A 14,358-nucleotide genomic window follows, 5' to 3' on the forward strand; every position below is an offset into this window, starting at 1 on the left:
TTTTTGCATTTACTGGAGGGATAGTCCGTCTGTTCAATTTATTTTGAACATTGGTCCATTCCACTACTTCCGTATTTTTTACCAGTTCTGAATCCTGGTTTTCCTGTATTCCTGAAGAGGAGGAAGAAGATGGTTGTAACATGTCTGTTAATTATTGTTAATGCTTTAAGGTCTGCATAGTATAAATATTATAATATTATATAGTGAACAGTAAGTTACTATTCTGTCGTCTTTCTGCTTAAGAGAGATTCTATTACTCGTCTGTCAACGATTTACTGGAAACAATACCCTGTGCAGCAATCTAATGCAAAAACGGGTTAAACATTCCAACGCGACTTTTGGACGACCCATAATTGAATCTGGGATAAACATAATTTAGACAGAATAATATTCATATTGTTCATTACATAATTACGATAATAATCATGCTACCAGAACCTAAAAAGCATTAACAATAAGAAATTAAGCCATCATGGCTCTGATACCGCAAGGTTAAGGAAATCTCCTTCCCCATGGACTTTGGAACACACCAAGGCAGTCCAGAAGATTAAACTCAGAGCCAAACAAATTCCTTGCTTAGCTCTAGCCAATTCTTCATGGTTCAAAATTGTGGAAACAGATGCCTCCAATATTGGATACGGTGGTATTCTTAAACAGAAAAATCCAAACACAGGAACAGAGGAGCTTGTTCGCTTCACTTCAGGAACTTGGAAAAATGCACAATTAAATTATTCAACCATCAAAAAGGAAATTCTTTCTTTGGTTAAATGCATTTATACATTCCAAGATGATTTAATCAATCAGAAATTCTTGTTACGCATTGATTGTAGTGCTGCTAAACAAGTACTGGAAAAAGATGTAAAGAATTTAAAGTCCAAATAGATATTTGCTGGTTGGCAAGCTGATTTATCTGCTTTTGATTTTTCTATTGAATATATTAAAGGCAGTTCTAATTCTTTACCTGATTTTCTAACTCGTGAATTTTTGCAGGGTTCATGAATCCGCCCCCCCATGGGCAGGGCCGGGGTAATACTCTAAAGGCTCGTGGCAAAAACAAGGCTAAGGCCAAAGTGGTTATACCACTCACTGATGATCAATTTCCATACTTGGAACATGTTGCTGATCTGCTCAACACACCTTCTAAAGGAAGCAGCAGTTCCCAGCAAAAACAACAGAAACCAACCATGAAAGAGGTTCTTGAACAAGAAACTCCATGGATACCTAATCAAAGGTATATTCAAACAGTACTGATACTGGATTCTCAAGATGAGCAATGGATGCCAGATCCTTGGGAAGTAAAATCCAGATATTTCCAAACTCAACAATATGCTGCACCGGATGGTCGCCATAGATATATCTATGAAGCCATTCTTACTGAAACTTCCTCTGTGGAGATCAACCACACGAAGTAATTTCCGAATTCCAAAGATAGTCCTCTTACTTATAGTAAAGCTATCTTTAAGAGGCTTATACGGCCTAGTGACTGGGGATTAAATCCCAATTTTTCAAGGAAAATATCCTATGGTCACAGTTATAATTATTGGGATTATATCTCAGCTTGGACATATTCGTTCTTTTATCAAAATCCGAAGCATAAGCATTCTTGGTTCTTCAAGATATGCCCTCAATCAGTTAAGGCTGATTTCCCCAGCTGGGTTATACCCTGGTAGGCTATATTTGGCCCTGATCTGGATATGTTGCCCGAATCTATCAGCCAATTATACTTACCATGGCAACAATTTCATCCTCAATTACGAGGGCAGGATAATATTCCTGTAGGGAAATCCACCCTATTGTTCTTTACTGAATTTGTAATCCCTTGGATTTGGAAATGGGATTTCCAATGTGGTTATACCACTGATAAGTTACCAGTCCTCCAGAGGATCTTTTATTACCGATGGTGGTCAGGCATGACTCAAGAACCTATCCAAGCCCTCCTCCATCAGATCAGAAAGAAAACACTGGAATACATGGATAAGATTCCAAAGTTAACTATTCCAGAACCCGAAATCTTTAACCCATTTGAACTTGTTAAAGATATGATCAGAAAACAACAACCATTAATTACCGAAGCTGATTTAATGGTTAAATGCATGGATTTTATGAGGACCAAATTTGTTAAATCCTTTGATTCCTCCACTCCTACAGTACGAGATGATGCATCCATGGTGTCAGTCTCTAGCCAGACCAGTCAAGACGGTAATCAGTTTTCCTGTCTAGCCGGTTATGCACAAGATCCCAATGAAGATCTTATTTCTGAAGATGAGCCTACAGTAGCAGACTATTGGGACTCTCTCACCAGTCACTTGATGGACAAGATGAATCCACCCAAAAAGTAAAGATTCCTCTTATCCTGCCGACAGAAGCAGCCAAAGAACTTTTTCCCAAAAGTCTTTGGTTCTACAGTATGTCCTTCATCTAATATCTACATTCCATCCGATAAGGAGACAGAACTTAGTGGTGGGCCGACCGACTGCAATATTTTAGCACACGATCCCATGCACTATGCGGATTTCAAAATGATAATTTCAAGTCCATTTTATGTATAAATAGAGGGCAAAGTTTCCCATCAATGTATCTTTCAATTTCCTTTTCTCTCTTTTGTAATATTTCTCTGTATTAGCTTGGAAGTTTAATAAAGAAAGTTTTCTGTAAGTCTGTTCAACTCTTGTTTAAATCTTGTTATTTAATCTTATATTATTAATCGTTTAGTATCATTATTATTGATCGATCCTACACACACCCTTGTGCTATATATATATATATATATATATATATATATATATATATATATCTGTTCAAGAAAGACGGCTATATACATTATAACAAGGAACTGGGTATATATATATCTGTTCAAGAAAGACGGCTATATATATAACTGATATTGCATTAAAAATTCTATATATTTATATATATCACACATGGACACACTGTACTAGTGTAAGCTGGAAGATGGCTTCTTCAGGCTTTGCAACTGTGGGTTATGAGAGGATGAAGGAAATGAAAAAGTTCGACCAGTCGAAAATGGGCGTCAAAGGTCTTTCTGATTCCGGCATCACCACCATCCCTAGCTTCTTCCTACACCCTCCCGAAACCCTCCCCAATCTCAAATCTTCTTCCACTTGCACCGCAATCCCTCTCGTCGATCTCTCAGGCATAAAATCCGAGCTTCATAGGCCAAAGATTGTCCAACAAATCCGAGAAGCCGCGAAAACCTGGGGATTCTTCCAGGTGATCAACCACGGCTTGCCAGTCTCCATGCTAGACGAGACCATCGCCGCCATCAAGGCGTTCCACGACCAGCCACCGGAGGTGAAGGCGAAGCACTACAAGCGAGAAGAGGGACGCGGTGTCATGTACACGAGCAATAATGATTTGTATCGGTCTAAGGCAGCTAGCTGGCATGATTCGCTGCAGGTGTGGACGGGGCCGGAGCCACCCAACGCGGAGGAGATACCGGTGGTGTGCCGGAGGGAGGTGGTGGAGTGGGACATCCATGCGAAGATGGTAAGTGAGACGGTGATGGAGTTACTGTGTGAAGGGTTAGGGTTGGAGGCTGCCAAGTTTAAAGAGTTGACTTTTTCTGATGCTAGGGTGTTTCTCGGCCACTGCTACCCTTACTGTCCTCAGCCTGATCTGACGCTGGGGATTACATCACACACTGATCCTTCGTTTATGACAGTCTTGTTGCAGAACCAGGTGCATGGTTTGCAAGTCAAGCATGGTGAGGAGTGGGTGGACGTCAAACCTCTTCCCGGAGGGTTGATAATTAACATTGGGGACTTTCTTCAGGTAAAATATATTTCAATTTTTTGCATTAGAAAATCAAAATACAGTTTCCCCTTTTCCTTCAACGAAATTGATTTACCGAAAAATAAAAAATAAAAAAAAATATAGAAATTTTAGAAATTTCTTATTAATATTAATTAGTAGAGAAGTTTCTATTGTTCCCTTTAGAAATTTATGTATATTAATCAATTAGAGCACCTTCTAATTATATATTTTTTTATTTGAAAATAATAATATTTAATATTTTCTATGGAATGTACACACCGGCTTTGCCGGAAAAGCGTGCGCAATCAATTAGCTTTATGTTCTATCATTGTTTGTGACCGAAATACTTAATAATTAAGTCTTCAAATTATTCTTTCATTTTTTATATTGTATGTATATTAATAAAATTATATTGCGTATAATATTTCATTCACACATACACATATATATTACCTGACATAATTAATTACATGCATACATACACTAAGTCACCCAATTCTTTTTAATGGGTGTCGCTTTCACGTTTCGGGTGCGCTTCTGCTTTCACACTTTGCACGCGTTCTGACTCAAATTCTCACTATTTATAACTTAATTTTGCTTCTCTCACTCTCCTGCTCTCGAATTTGCTCCCGTTCCCGCTTTATGTGACTTAGTATGTGTGAATCGTACGCAGCGATTCGTATTTCAGGAAAGTTTTAGATTTTATAAAACAGATATGTGCCGTTATTAACTTTACTTATTTTAGCAATTAAGCAATTAATCACATGCAAATAAAATAAAGCAAAGCAAAGTTAGAGATGACACCAGGATTTTAGCGAGAAAACCCCAGTTGATAAAATACGTCAACTGTTATGGGAAAAACCTCATGGACTTGTGTAGTCTAAAGTAAATCAATCCACTATGGAAACAAAGTATACTGAACTTTGACTCTGGCTCACACTCTATCGTTCTACCGAACACCAACCGCTGACGATCCTCTAGCTTTGCGACTCCCCGTCCAACAGTAACTTGACTTCATGTTTAGACTTGATATTTATAGAAGAGTAGCAGGTAGATCAGATAGCACTCCACGAATGCTCAAACCCTTCCAAAGTGTGACTGCGTTTATTTCTGTTCTTCAACCGTTTGAATGATGTAGAAGAAGATCTGTATAGTCTGATCGATGTTAATACGACTGTATGATCACGATTAGGATTCAAACTCCACAACTCTAACCTAACTAGGTAAATATGTGTATGTTCTAGGAAGACACCAGAAAAATCAACTTTGATTTTTTGAGAGGGATAAACTTGCTAAGGCTTTGTATGATATATGAATAATGATTAAAAACTGTAAATAAACCAATGTATATGACATGGTTTATATAGAGAATAGAATGACCTAATTTTTCTGAAAATAAGGAAAAATTCATACATAGGATTTGGTACAATTCTAGACTAACTGGTGAACAATTCAGGATAAGGAAACTGAAGTTGTATTGCAAACAAGACATCTTGAACTGGTTCAAGTTTGGCAGAGAATTTTCAAAGCCAAACTTGAGCATCTTGAACCGGTTCAGAGGGGCTGAACTAGTTCAAGGTTGGCAGATCTGAATTTTTTAGTTCCTTCAACCTAGATTCATTCTACGGTAAATTCCGACCAAAATGGTAAGTGTAGAATGTGTCCAACCTTGTTTAGAATCCTTCCTAAAGTGGTGTTCTTACCTTATTCTTCAAAAATCTTCAAGTATGGTAAGTTTGAACATCTTCCTAGTTCTGTAGTCCCTGTCGAACTTGATAACTTGTAGAACAAGTAATTTGAATTACAACTCAACTTGGACTTGTTATGTCTACGATAATTGCCAAAAATAAATTAATTTCTCACAATCTCCCCCTCGTGACAAAACCCTAAAAATAATTTTTGCAATCTACCCCAAAGCAGAAAAGTAAATTACATTCATTGTGAAAAGGCAAAAATTGGACATATGATCACCATTCTTCTTAGATACTAAACTTGACCCGATTCTTGCACACTATCAAGCAACACTACTAGTGAAGTTTAATATATAAAAATTTATAAAAACTTCCCCTTAAGTATATATATATGATTTTGATTATCTGTTCTCTCCCTCTTAAAATCATACTTTGGTATCTCCCCTTTTTTTGTAACAAATTGACAAAGAACAGTAGAGCATATTCTAAATAAGCATATACCAAAGTCATTTAAAGCATATTCCATGAATATCCAAAAAGACAGACAAGATGTGCAATAATTAAACAAAACATGATGTCATGATGCATAAGAAAATAACATTAAAAGCAGCATCATGTCCCCTCAACCACTCAGAGATAATAAACTTCATCCTTAGTCTTCACCACTCTCCTCCTCATCCTCATCTGTATACTCATCCCCTTATTCATCTTCTTCCTCATCTTCAGCTCTCAGAGATGGATCTGGAGGTGTAGGTCTGTATACATCTTCATCTGGAACTCTTGATGGTTGTCCTCTCAGCTGAGTTATCTGTTGTTTGAGATCCTGGATCTCAACCACCATCCTATCAAACAACGAATTCTGATGCTAAAGTAGATGAGAATACACGACGTTGGCATCTGCTCTTGTGAAATTTCCTTTTGGAGGAAATAGCTGAGTAATCTCTGAAACCTGTGATGACCTTTTATCAACAGATCTCCTTGCTTTTCTAGCATTCTCCCGAGCAGTCTTTGACTTGTTCAAAGTACGAGGATCCAATTCAGTCATGATAGGTTTATGATAAGCCCTTGGAGGAATCTGCACATTCTTCTGTTTAAGAATTTCCATGATGATCATTGGAAACGGAGAAGAATACTTGTGAGATTTTTTCTTGTAATGAGCTATCATAAGTTACACAATAGATTCTGCAAGCAGTATAGTCTCATTATTAGCAAGAAAATAAAGCACTTGTGCTCGCTCAAGAGGTAGTTCATCCTTTTTTTCGAAGTAGCCCAGATTAGCCATAGCAAATAAGTTGAAGAAGGCCGCTTCATCTGTCAGAAAGCAAGTTGGAATACTATCTTGGTTCAGTGAAGAGTTTGACACACATATCTTTGGAACAATCCGGGTAAAATCAGGACCCGTGACTGTCAAAGGCAGAGTATGTCTACTAAAATGACGATTGTCCTAAAGACCAAGAATAGTCTCAATATCCTTCTTTTCAACAGTATAATCAACTCCAAACAGAGAGACAATGAAGTAAGTGTCATGAACTTCACGGATAGTAGCATAGAAATAACTAATCATATCCGAACAATAATAATAGCCTTTGTCAAGCTTAGTGAAGTAAAGCCAATTATTCGATTTGATGTAGTTCACTAGTTTGCACCCTACTGTGTCTTGGAGTTTTTGATGATTAACATTCCTTTCTGTCTTTATTGGCCCATCCTTGTAAACAGAGAGATACACCTTCCAAGCTTCCTCATTGTAAAATTGGGACTCATCAAATTCAATCATACTAGTGCTAGAAATTGATGGATATCTCATTGTAGCCATGCTTGTGAACCACTTTGAGGTTCTTGGATGGAGATGCTGGTACGGGACCTTTTTGGTGGTCTTGGATTCATAATTCCTTTTCCCTTTGCTTCCTTAGTCAATTTAGGAGCCATGTTATTTAGAAAATTTCTCACTTTGAAGCTTGTAACTCTTTCAGGAATTTTATCAAACACTTGGTGTGCAACTCCAAAAGTGTTGATAGAATGGCTTAATTTCTTCTTCAATATTTCCAAAAATTAATCAACAATTGCAAGATTCTATCCTCTAAACACAATAAAGCTTCAATCTCTTCAATCAATGCAAAAACTTAATCAATCCTCCAAGATTTTAAGCCCAAACTCCATAACTTCCATTCAAACCCATTTTACAAATTTTTAATGTTCACACTCTTTAATTCTTGTCTTCAATCTTATGTATATCATGTAATGATCATATATATCATAAATGAATGACAAAAATATATGATATGATGCATATGGATATAAATTTTGAGTTGGGGTAATGACATGGAGTGAAGGAGAGCAAGAAAGATGGAGTGTTGTATGCAAAAATGAGGCCTGAAGCATGATTTAAACCAAAATACCCAAGCTCTTGAACCGATTCAGCCTTCTTAAACCGGTTCAAGAAGGACAGCGCACAATTGTGTATTAAGCTTGAACCGGTTCAGCTATCTTGAACCGGTTCAAGATGGACAGTCATTTGAGACTCGGCCATGGTTGTTAAAAGCGCGCCTGGGCACAGGCGCCTATAGGTGCAGCAACTACGCCTCACAATAGCCCAGGCGCAGCGACCTCCACTAGGCGCGAGCCTGGGCTGCGCCTTGAAGGTTGTATTAGGCACGCCTCATGTATTATGCAGCATATATTTTGTGTTTGACTGGTTATAGTTTATATTATTATATTTAGTATATATATACAGCTTTGGAAGTTCAAAGCTTTGAAAACTTAAAAGTAAAAAATTGGAATTTTGTCATCTTGTGAGGCAACATATCCAATCAATAAAAATCTGCAGAAGAAATGTGATGATGGAGTGGGAAAGTCAACAAGTCAAAAGTGGGAAAGAGAAGAGAGAGAAAGAAAGAAAAAAAGAAAAGAAAAGAGAAGAGAAACATCTAGAATCTGAATCTGTTGCTCCGACGAAGCCACAACCCAGGTCAGTAATTTCATTTAAGTTTTTTTTTTTCCTCCTCCTCTTCTCTTCTCTTCTTTACTCCTCTCCTCTTCTCTCTCTCATCTGTTTTTTTTTTTTTTTCTCTGGCTCTCCTATTTTTCTTCTTTCTCGATTTTTTTTTTTTTTCTTCTTTCTGGGTCCCTGTTTTTCTTTCTTTTTCTTCAGGCTCTGTTTAGGGGCTCTATTCCCCCCCCCCCCCACTATCTTCTAGTTTCAGATTACTCCTTTCTCTGTCTTCTCTCCGGCCAAACTGGCCTTCAATTTTTATTTTTTATTTATATATATATATTTTTTCCTTCATCTACAGTCTACTCCAGTACTCTAATTTTTTTTTTTTTTTTCCCTCCTCCTCATCTTCTCTTCTATTCTCTTCTCCTTTCCTCTCCTCTTCTCTTTCTCATCCGGTTTATTTTTTTTTTATTTTTTTCTGGGTCTCTGTTTTTCTTCGTGTCTGTAATTTTTTTTTTTCCCTCCTTTCTGAGTCTTCTCTCTAGCCTAAAATGTTGATGTAATATGATGGACTAAATATAAGCCCTTCAATTTTTTATTTTTTTTTCCCTTCATCTACAGTTTACTCCTGTAGTCTTTTTTTTTTTTTTTTTTTTCCCTCCTCCTCTTTTTTTCTCTTCTCCTCTCCTCCTCTCTCTCTCATCTGGCTTATTTTATTTATTTTTTTCTGGGTCTCTATTTTTCTTCGTGTCTGTAATTTATTTATTTATTTTTCCTCCTTTCTGAGTCTTCTTTCTAGCCTAAAATGCTGATGTGCTATGATGGACTAAATATATGCCCTTCGTCTAGCCACTGATCATGCCAATGGTAAAAGAAAATTGGACTAAAATTGGACTCCTTAGCACACAATTAATTCTATATAATTATGTATATAAGTTATATAACATTACCTTGTATATATATATCTATCATCAGTTTCTGCTCCTCTGTTTTTTCTTTCTTTCTTTATTTTCTTCATCTACTTGTCTCTTTATTATTATTTTAATCTCTGCCTCTCATTTTTTTCGGATCTCTATCTCTCATTTTTTTCTCCCTTCTTGGCTTCTTTTGAATGCAATTTACTGCATGTTATTTGCTGGAATTTGCTAGATTATTTAAATTTTGAATGTTTGTGCTTGAATACTGTTTGTTGCATTGCCTGAATGCTTGTTTGCTGAATGCTTGTTTGCTGAATTTAACTTGGTCCCATTGACTCCATTCTATTTCTCATTGTAAATAGATAGGAAAAAATGTCAAAGGATCCAGGTTGGAATTATTGTCACCTGCAAAACCCGCAAGATAGGAATGCAACAACGTGTAATTTTTGTGAAAAAGTTATGAAAGGAGGTGTTTATAGGGCTAAGCAACACATTGTAAGGGGATATAGAAATGGATAAGCATGTAAAAAGTGCCCTGAACATGTGAAAGAAGATATTAGAGAATACATGAGCAAGAAGAAAGAAGAAAAGGAACACACAAATTTGTTGTCTGATTTTGATGACATGGATTATCAAGATGAGGATGATGTAACAATTATTGATGTTAAGGGTAAAAGAGTGGCAAGTGGAACTGGAAGCAGTAATATTTGATCAAAAAAGTAAAAGCAGAAAGGTCCTATTGATTTGTACTTCACCCCTCCTCCGTAAGTAGTTGTGCAAAATAGAAAAAATGACAAGGGTAAGTAAATAATAATTGATAATGCTTGCAAGAAAGAACTTAGAAACCAAGCATGTCAACGGTTTGCAAGATGGATGTATAATACTGGGACATCATTCAATGCCCTTAATTATGATAGTTTTGCACCAGTTGTTGAAGCTATTGGCTAACATGGTCCAGGAATGAAACCTCCTTCTTATCATGAGGTGAGACTTCCCCTCCTCAAGAAAGAACTGGAGTATACAGACAATTTAATGCGGGATCATAGAGAGGAATGGGCAAAATGCGGATGCACAATTATAGCAGATGGATGGGAGGATAAAAGACACTGGTGTTTGATTAATTTTCTGGTGAATTGTCTTAAAGGGACAATGTTCATTCAATCTGTTGATGCTTCCTCTTATTCAAAGACCGGTGAAAAAATGTTTGACTTGCTTAACAAGTTCGTGCAGCAAATTGGAGTATCAAATGTGATTCAAGTAGTCACTGATAGTGCCTCTTCTAATGTTGTGGCAGGTATAAATTTAAATATGTACTTGATGTGGAAATTTTAGGTTTATTGCTTCTAGCCTTCTATTAATTCATATTTTCTTTCTTTACAATAGGGAGAATGTTGGAGGGAATGTACCGACATTTGTATTGGTCACCTTATGCTGCACATTGTGTGGACCTGATGTTGGAGGACATTGCTAAGATCGCAAATATAATGAGGACCATAAAGAGAGCTATAATGTTAAATGGTTATATTTATAACCGTTCGGGTTTGTTGAACATGATGAGGCATTATACTGGACATAAAGAGTTGCTTAGACCTGCAATGACTCGATTTGCCACTTCATTTATCACGTTATCAAGCATCCATCATCAAAAGGATTGCTTGAAGAAGATGTTCACTTCACAAGAATGGATCTCCAGTAAATGGGCGAAAGAGATAGAAGGGAAAAATGTAGCACAGATTGTGTTGATGCCTACATTTTGGACAAGCATTGTGTACTCTCTCAAAGTAGCAAGCCCTCTTGTTCGTGTACTTAAGTTGGTTGATGGTGAGAGAAGGCCTCCAATGGGATATATTTATGAGGTTATGGAAAGGGCTAAAGAAGCGATAGCTAAAGCTTTTGGTGGTAATGAGGAGAAGTATAAGGACATCTTTAAGATCATTGATACTAGGTGGAATATCCAACTCCATCGCCCTTTGCATGCAGCTGGGCATTTCTTGAACCCAGAATATTTTTACAGCAATCCAAATATTGAGCAAGTTGAAGAGGTGATGGGTGGTTTATATCAATGCATAGAAAGATTGGTTCCAACCACTGAAGAGCAAGATAAAATTTCTTTGGAGTTGAGTAGATATATGAAAGCTAATGGTCTATTTGGCTCATCAATTGCTGTTAGACAAAGAAAGTCAAGGGCACCAGGTAAACAAGTCAATTAATCATTTTTTAGTATATTTGAATTTTAATTTTGTTAATTTTTTACTAATAATATGTAAATAATAGCCGATTGGTGGTCCGCATATGGTTCTACAACTCCTAATTTGCAAAAGTTTGCTATTAAAGTGCTTAGCCTCACATGTAGCGCATCTGGGTGTGAACGAAATTGGAGTGTATTTGAACATGTAAGTTTGTAGTACTAGTAATTCAATGATAAAAAATTAGATTATAAACAGTTATACATTTATACTTATTAATTATTTGAATTAATGCAACTTCATAGCAAGAAGAGGAACCGGCTAACTCAATGTCGATTGAATGATTTGTTTTTCATCAAGTATAATAGAGTACTAAAACGACAATATGACATGTGTGATAGGATCGATCCCATCTTTTTAAAAGATATAGATGATAGCAATGAGTGGTTGGTTGGAGTAATGGATGAAGATGTAGATGCCGAAAATGAGTTGGTGTTTGAAGATGGCTCTTTGACATGGGGTGCAGTTGTTAAAGCTACCGGGGCTGGAGAGTCCAGCCATAATTTAAGATCAAGATCAGCTCCAAGGGCAACAAAGAGGACAACACCTTCATGCTCGTCTTTACTACGAATCATACATGATGACGAGGCAAACTCTGAAGAGACAGAAGAGGAAGAAGATGCTGAGCGTTACAAATCTTTTGATGGGGACGATGATGAGACTATGTTGTTTGGTGAAGAGGATGATATTTAGGTCCCTTAAGATTGTTTGGTAACTTTGGTTTTAGGAGTCCTTGTCAAAACTCAAAACTGAAACTAATATTTTGTTGCTTGGTTTATAGATTTGGTAGGCTACTAAGTATTGACTATGATACTTTATAGATTTGGTAGGCTACTAAGTATCTTTTGATGGATCTGTTTTGGAGTCAAATGATAGCTTTTGCTTAAGACATCAAGTATAAATTTATAATATATGGTTAATTGGTTTATGTTTTGCTGCTTTTGAATATTTCTTATGAATAAATAGCTTTCTTAGTTTAATTATTCTATTTTACTGGTTGCTTTATTGGTTTAATTGTGATATATTTAGATTAATTTAGTGTTTTTATTATTGGATGTTCATTGTTTAATTGTGTTAGTTTTGCTAAGAATTATTGTTTTAAAATTTTACTTGTGTGTCTCACATAACTCAAGCTCATGCCTCGCCGTGCGACTCGCGCCTAGGTTCCAAGGGACCTCTAGCGCCTCGGTGCGCCTTGGGCTTTTAATAACTATGGACTCGGCTAAATGACATGCTTGAACCGGTTCACCCCTATTGAACCGGTTCAAGACCTCCAGTTTTAAAACTATAGTGTATTTTTGAAAAAAAAAAATAATTAACTTTTCCAATGAATTTCCAGAATATTTTAACACATCGGTGATAAAAAAAAAAAAAAAAAAAACAACAACAACAACAGAAAATAAACTAAAAATCTAAAAATCAAAATCTTTTTGAATTTTCCAAATTTTTCAATTTTTTATTTTTTATTTTTTATTTTTTATAAACTTTACTCTAAATCACGAATCATCAAAATCATCCAGTTAACACATAATTCAAAACCCTTTCAGAGAATTTTTTAAAAATATCTCAGAGATCAAATATTTGACTCCACAGACTTTTCAAATAATTCCAAATCTCAGAAAGTACTCAAAACATGAAATCAAACTTGCAAATTTTACTGAAAAATTTAGAAATTAATTTAGCAAGTTCATATGTGTGTGAAATCCAATCTAATCCATCTTTAGTTGAATTTCAACAGCTGATTGTCTAAACCTTATTGATCGAAAAACATCAAGATAAAATTGTTTTGAGCAGTTTTTCTAAGCAAGACAGCTTTCACTCTAAAGAGTAGTCAGCAATTCCCCAACTCAACTTATTTCCACTTTTCACTTCAATTTCACAGTTTAATGGGAGTTTTCGATCAAATCTCAATAGGTAGCCTTTTCCTTAGCAAAGTATTCAGTAAAATATTTTTCTTTTCAGGCTGAATATTTTTCAATTTTTTTTAAGCTCCTATTTTATTTTTAGATAATAAATCCTAGTCAATAGATCAAAAGATTTTCAACCAAATTTGTCACAGATGGACTAGTGCACAAAAGTCCATGAACTTAAAAGATTCAAATCTAAAAACCCCCTAATCAATGCAAATCATCTTTCATTGTATAGATTACAGACCAAGAATCTATTCTTATTCAAATTATCATGTGTCTCAATTTGCATTCAAAGATATATCATAAATTTCTTAAAAGAATTTTCACATGTATATCAAGAAAATTATGATCAGAAACTCAAACCCTAACAAGTGATCCAATGGCAACAAAATTTTCCTTTAAACACAGGCCATGATCACTGAATTTTGTAGGAATTAGTTTGATTGTGAAGTCCTTTTGGAAACTTGTTCCAAGGACTCAACAGGTACATAATTGATCAAATCAGACTTTTTGATCCATACAGTTCTCACTCTCATTTCTTGAAACTCTCTCTCATTCTTTACCTCTTTCTTAGGCAAAATTTCAGTTCTAGAAACCTTAGGTGACACTTTCTTTTTCCCTTTAGAATGCACCCTGTTCTTAACATGAGAATTTTGAGAATCAATTTTAGAAAAGTCTTTCTTTTTTCTGTGAAGGCATGAGTTATACTTATGTTCATTCTTTCCACAAAAATTACAATGCAACAATTTAGGCACATAAGTCATATCAGAATGTGATACATCAGGCAAACATGGTTTAGGCATATTAACAAGTTTAACAAAATTTGTTTTACTTTAATTACTAGAAGAACCTTTAACAAATCCTAACCCTGTTTTATCTTTTACATCC

The 14,358-nt window shown here is 35.8% G+C and overlaps 2 protein-coding genes across 2 annotated transcripts; both read left to right on the plus strand.

Moving 5' to 3' along the window:
- The first annotated feature begins 2,999 nt into the window (after positions 1-2,999).
- LOC132271831 (1-aminocyclopropane-1-carboxylate oxidase homolog 1-like) lies at positions 3,000-4,050 on the plus strand. Its single transcript, XM_059773325.1, has one exon. The coding sequence runs from the start codon at positions 3,001-3,003 to the stop codon at positions 3,883-3,885; it is 885 nt and encodes a 294-aa protein (XP_059629308.1). The 5' UTR covers position 3,000; the 3' UTR covers positions 3,886-4,050.
- A 5,831-nt stretch (positions 4,051-9,881) lies between these two features.
- On the plus strand, positions 9,882-12,253 carry LOC132270366 (uncharacterized). Its single transcript, XM_059771543.1, has 5 exons — positions 9,882-10,014; positions 10,273-10,608; positions 10,698-11,507; positions 11,589-11,707; positions 11,861-12,253. Exons 1-5 carry the CDS (start codon positions 9,882-9,884, stop codon positions 12,251-12,253), a joined length of 1,791 nt encoding a protein of 596 aa, XP_059627526.1.
- Positions 12,254-14,358: the final 2,105 nt, after the last annotated feature.

Source organism: Cornus florida, unplaced genomic scaffold (assembly GCF_030987335.1).
Source record: "Cornus florida cultivar Cherokee Brave unplaced genomic scaffold, ASM3098733v1 CherokeeBrave_3.0.0_Hap2_Chr08, whole genome shotgun sequence".
Classification (NCBI taxonomy): domain Eukaryota; kingdom Viridiplantae; phylum Streptophyta; class Magnoliopsida; order Cornales; family Cornaceae; genus Cornus; species Cornus florida.